This window comes from Empidonax traillii, unplaced genomic scaffold, assembly GCF_003031625.1.
Source record: "Empidonax traillii isolate 1590-97213 ecotype Southwest subspecies unplaced genomic scaffold, ASM303162v1 scaffold426:size1138770, whole genome shotgun sequence".
Classification (NCBI taxonomy): domain Eukaryota; kingdom Metazoa; phylum Chordata; class Aves; order Passeriformes; family Tyrannidae; genus Empidonax; species Empidonax traillii.
This window is the reverse complement of record NW_020955619.1, coordinates 1-5753: the sequence shown is the minus strand read 5'-3', so window position 1 is coordinate 5753 and position 5753 is coordinate 1. Positions and strand designations below refer to the sequence as shown.

At 57.1% G+C, this 5753-nt stretch overlaps 1 protein-coding gene across 1 annotated transcript in view; it reads left to right on the top strand.

The window, feature by feature from the left end:
* MYL2 (myosin light chain 2) overlaps positions 1–3188 on the top strand; it is a 4878-nt gene extending 1690 nt beyond the window's left edge. Inside the window, exons 2-7 of the mRNA XM_027894395.1 lie at positions 131–220; positions 868–943; positions 1791–1895; positions 2607–2682; positions 2772–2820; positions 2943–3188. Coding sequence (XP_027750196.1) covers positions 131–220; positions 868–943; positions 1791–1895; positions 2607–2682; positions 2772–2820; positions 2943–3041 — 495 coding nt within the window. The 3' untranslated portion in view covers positions 3042–3188. The remainder of the gene's footprint in view (positions 1–130; positions 221–867; positions 944–1790; positions 1896–2606; positions 2683–2771; positions 2821–2942) is intronic.
* Positions 3189–5753: the final 2565 nt, after the last annotated feature.

Below are 5753 nucleotides of genomic sequence, written 5' to 3'. Positions count from 1 at the left end.
TGCAGGGGCAAACCAGCAAGCCCCCAGGGAAGAGAGTCCCAGCCCAGACCTACCATGAAGGAGTCATGGCTAAGGGCAATTTCATGCTTTTATTCCAGTGAGTTAATGATTCATCTTTGAACCCTTGCAGGCACCCAAGAAAGCCAAGAAGAGGATTGAAGGTGCTAATTCCAATGTTTTCTCCATGTTCGAGCAGGCCCAGATCCAGGAATTCAAAGAGGTAGGTGGGCTTGGAGGGAAGGACTGAGGGTCCTTGGTGTGATATGACCTTCAGCTCTTTCCTCGGTGCTCTCAGATCAGGGACAGCCAGTTCTCAGCAAGAGGCAGCACACCCGGTTTTTGGGTCGTTTTATTTTAAAAGTGAGAATAACAACTCAGTGTCATTGTTAAATACGGCTCCGAGCTTCCAAGGAACCTGCACCCCACAGAGCAGCATCCTGGAGAGCCAGAGCAGCTATCTCCCACCTGCAGTGCCAGGAGCTCTTACCCCCTGCACGGCAGGCACATGGTCCTGTGTAGATTCCAGTTCCAGGGATAACCGGACCCAGTCGGGGAGCTGATGACTCAGGCTGGCTTCTGTTGTTGGCCTCGTACTGGGGTGAGAGAGCTCTGGCCAAAGAAAGGGTTTCTACAGCATTAGGGTTTGGGTTGCCACTGCCCAAGGCTGCAGGGACCGGGATTGCTGCTGGATTAGGGATTGGGGTGGGTTGTTGCTCCCTCGCTGGGTGAGGACCCCCAGAGCCCCACCCTGGCAGGGCTCAAAGGGCCCTTGTCCCATCCAAGCTGAAGGGAGGGGGAGAGTACAAAAGCCTTTGCAAAGGCCAACAATTCTCCCTCTGCCTGTGCTCCCTCCTCCTGTGCTTCCAGGCATTCACCATCATGGATCAGAACCGGGATGGCTTCATTGACAAGGCGGATCTGAGAGACACATTTGCTGCCCTCGGTGAGCCCCTTTTTAGCCCCTTCCCCTCCCCTCCCCTCCCCTCCCCTCCCCTTTGCCAACATTAGAGCTGTTAAGTGAGAAACGAGGGGGGATCCCCCATTTAACCAAATCATTACTCATTAACTGGATCTCCCGTTCTGCCAAAACCCTCCTGATCCAAACCCAGGCCTGTTAGCCCGTGAGATTCCACATGGGTGACCCAGAGCAGCTCCCACAGCAGCACTGGTTTATCCCAGCAGTACTAGAGCCAGCTCCTGGATTACACTCAGCCAAATGTCTGTCTCTTCCCATGCTGAGAAGCACCTGGCTGTGCCCATCCCACGGCATCCCGGGGTGTGTAGGCATTAAGGGGATTTACGGGATTTGGGGGAGGCTGTGACGTTGTGAGTTTGGCTGTCCCATCAGGGAGGTCACCATGAATCAGCAATGGGGCCAGGGAGTCCCAATGACAACACAGCCCCAGGAAAAAGGATGGGAGCATTCAGTCCCATCACCTTCTGGCACTGGGGACCAGAGGGAACCCCAGTGCTGGTGGGTTTGACCCAAAACACCTCCTGAGGAGGGCTGAAGCAGGCTGATCCGTGGGGCAGTGAGGGAAGGAAGCAGCACAGCATCCCTCTTTTCTGTGATCTGGAGCCAAAGAAACCAGAGCTGCAGATGGTTCTCCCCCCTCGCTCCTGCTACTGCTGTTCCTTGTCAGAGGTGGCTCCCCAGGGATGTGCTGCTTCCCTCGGTGGTGGTGGGGGAACCCCCATGGGAAGGGTCCCGTGGTGTGTTCTAGCCCCCAGCACATAGAGCAGAGCAGCCAGAGTTGGACATGGAGTTGACCCAACACTGCTCTCCCCAGGGCGCCTGAACGTGAAAAATGAGGAGATCGATGAGATGATAAAGGAGGCCCCTGGTCCGATCAACTTCACCGTGTTCCTCACCATGTTTGGGGAGAAACTCAAGGGTGAGTTTGGGGAGCTGGAAGGGTGGTCAGTGGGCACCCAGGGAGGTGGAGAGTGGTCGGTGGGCACTCACACCATCACCAACATCCTGTCCCACCTGGGGAAACCACCCAGCTCCTGGGACCCCAAACCCTTCCAGGTGAGACCTGTCAAAGGCTCCTTAGAGGACCCCAATCTCACTCCATCTCGCCCCATGGGGGGTGATGGTCTCCGTGCCTCAGTTTCCCCAGCCATTTACAAAACCCAAATGGCTGTGATGCTGCTGTCCCCGCAGGAAGGGGGGGACAGGAGTTCCTGTAGTACCTCTGAGCGTTCTGACACCAGCAGTGGCACCAATGGCCACGCTGGCCACCAGCCACGCTTCGACCCATTGTCCCATCCAGCTGCACCCTGCATCATGTACTTAACCCAAGGAATGCAGCCTCCTGCAGATCTCCAGGAGGCTACAGGGCCCCAAGGGCTGAGCCTGGAGCTCTATAAATACCCTGCAAAGATTAGATAAACGCCGGATGCCGGAGCGGTGGCGACACAGCCTGCTTTGTGCTCACACCACCACCCTGCGTCTGCTCCTTAACGTGCCACCACCCGCACTCAAGTGTCCAGTTGCAGGGTCAGCATTCCTGCAGGGACCCTGCTTCCCCCTGGAAAGGCTGGGGGAAGCAGGAGGATTCCTGCTCTGCCGCCTCCAATGGCCATGGCTGTGTCACCCACAGGTGCCGACCCAGAGGAGACGATCCTGAACGCATTCAAGGTGTTTGATCCAGAGGGGAAAGGCCTGAAATCTGCCTAGTGAGTGCAGGGGTACCTGGGGCAGGGGGTGAGGAGGAGGTGTCCCCACCAAGACCTCCCCAGTGCTTACCACAGTCTCTTGTTTGCAGCATCAAAGAAATGCTGATGACACAGGGCGAGAGGTTTTCCCAGGAAGAGGTATGAGCTGCTCCCCACCCTATGCCAGCTTCCCTTTCATCCTGACAGACCCCATCCCTTCTCCCAGCCCTGGTCCCAAAACTCTTCTATGCCGCCTTTTCAACCTGGCTCTTCCCTGGCAGATCGACCAGATGTTTGCAGCCTTCCCTCCAGACATGTCAGGCAACCTGGATTACAAGAACCTGGTCCACGTCATCACGCACGGTGAAGAGAAGGACTAGCCCACACTCAGGGCTGGGGCTGCCACTGGGAGATCACCTCTCCCCAGGTCACACGGGGCTTCCCTTTCCTCTTCCCCTGGAGAGGCACGTGCCTGGGAATTTGGCACAGGAATGGCATCCCCATTAAACTGCCCTTTGGCAAGAGGAAATGCAGCTGCTGGTATGAGCAGTGCTGGGGCTCGTGTGGTGTGTCTGCACGGTGCGTCTGTGCCCCAAGGGAGCCCCCGGACCCCTCCCAAACCCCACTGCCCCCAGACTCCCAGCCCTACAGCACGTCACCCTCGTGTGCCCTCGAATCCCTCTACCTTGCTGTCTCCCTGCTCCCACCCCACACTGGGATGTGGCCATCCCACCAGCCCAGGACCAGCACTGAGCTCAGATTTACTTTAGGCAGCAGAGAGTTACCAGCTTCGCAGGGAACACCCTGCAAGCACAGTCACCCCCTTGCATCCCACCCGCCATCTCTGGGCCCCTTGGGCAGGCATAGTTCAAGAGCAGGACCGTGGTCCCCAAATCCGGCTGCGGGAAGCACACTGGGCTGTGTGACAGGGACATCACCCCGACACAGAGCAGCTGATCCCCACCGCAGTTGTGGGTCTGTCAGCAGCAGGTGAAGCCTGGCCAAAATACCACCTGGTGAGCTTTTGAAGCCTGCAGAAGGTGTTGGGAAGATGGAGTGACGTCCAGGCCACAGAGGTTCAAGAGTGAAACTGCTTCTTTACTTCGCTCGCGCTGGGCTCTTTGATGGGGATCTCCTTCTCCTCCTGCCCGTGCTGGGGGGCTTGGCCGCCTCTTCCTCGTGCCTCTTGACAACCATCTGGCGCAGCTGGCCCTTGTCCAGTGGCTCTTCCACTGCCCAAGAGAAGGACCACCCCATTGTATCACCAGCTTTATGTACCCGGCGGGGCAGGACAGGCTGGTTGGGGTTGACCGGGGAGGATGTGTGTGGATGTGTGTAGATGTGTGTGGATGTGTGTGGATATGTGTGGATGTGTGTAGATGTGTGTGGATGTGGGTCTGGGTGGCTGCAGGGGTTGGCCATGCAGGAATTGGGGAACGGCTCCTGCACAACCACGGCCCTTCCCTCCCTCCTCCTGTGCTCACCAGCGCCAGGGTCGGTGCTGTCCAGGTTGGGGGGCGCTGGGCAGAGCTTGTCCCGATCCAGCGCCCAGAGGAGCACCTCGTTTCCGCTCGTGGGGCTGATGAAGGACTGCGACCGGTGCGCGCGGTCGACTGACGTGTAGCGCAGGAGGGACTCCACCGCCAGGAACTCGTCGGCCTTGTCCTCCACAGGACCTGGGTGGGAAGGAGCAGCATCCCACAGGGTCCCTGCACCGAGATCCTACACCAGGACCCTGCCCAAACCTCTCCCCGGCCTTTGCAGACCAGGGGATCCGTTGGCTTCCCTGAGGCAGCCTGACTCCCCAGGGGCGAGGGACCAAGGCTGGGTCATGAAATCATAGAATCACAGAATCAGTAAGGGTGGAAAAGACCTCCAAGATCATGAAGTCTGACCTCCAACTGAATACCCCCATGCCTTCTAAACCATATCACAAAGTGCCATGTCCACTCGTTTTTGGTACACTTCCAGGATGGTTCCCTGGGGAGCCTGTTTCGGCACTTGACCACTCTTTCAGTGAAGAAATTTTTTCTAACATCCAACCTGAACCTCTCCTCATGCAATTCCCCTTGTCCTGTTGCCAACTGTCTGGGAGAAAAGGCTGACCCCACCTCTCTACAACACCCAGGGGCGAGGTGAGGGTTTGGGGGACCACTGGGATGTTTATACAGCTGAGTTGGCTCCTGAACTCGCTGGGAATTTGGTGCTGCAAATTCGCCTTGGGCACACCCTGCCTGATGGAGCAGAGGGAAAAAAACCAGCTCAATTAAAACACAGAGGGTGGTGGACACACACAGCTCAGGCCACGTGGTGTGGGAAGGCAGGCCTACCAAAAACTGGCAGCAAGCTACTCCCAAGCGGCTTCACTATCTTTGTGATGTCGCAGTCAATGTCTTTCGAGACGGACTCAATGCGGGATTGAAGCTGTCCCACGAGTTTTCTGCTCTCTTTGCATTTGGCTTCATACATGTTGTCTTCCTCAGTGGCTTCTGTTATTTTTGCCTGTTAGCAAAGGTTTTGGCAGGTGTCACACCAGCCCCTCGCTGATCCCACCACCCCAGTGCTGCCCAGGTTCAGTCTGGATGCTGGAGACAGTCACAGAATCACAGAATGGGTCAGGTTGGAAGGGGTCATCCAATCCAACCTTCCTGCTCATCCCAGAGCACATCACACGGGATTGCATCCAGGTGGTTCTGGAATATATCCAGTGAGGGAGACTCCACACCCTCTGAGGACGGTCTGATCCAGTGCTTGGCCACTCAAACAGCACTCTTTAGATATAAACTAAAGAAGGCATCCCAGGAGAGGCTGTGGGATGCTCCCATCCCAAGCTCCCCATGCCAGACCAGGGCTGGCAGGAGCCCCACAGTCACCCTCTCACCATGCACTGGGAGCTGCCAAAACCTTTGCAGGGCCCCTTTCTACCCACACCTCTCCAGCCACTTGCCAGAGCAGTGCTGACAGGACCAGACTCCCTGGTACAAGTGCTGGGACAGACAGGGATTTGTGGCTCTTCCAGAGGGAATTCATGGCTGCCATACCTCCAGCTCCCGCATGACATGGAACCAGGCCCTCGTCTCCTCTTCCCGCTC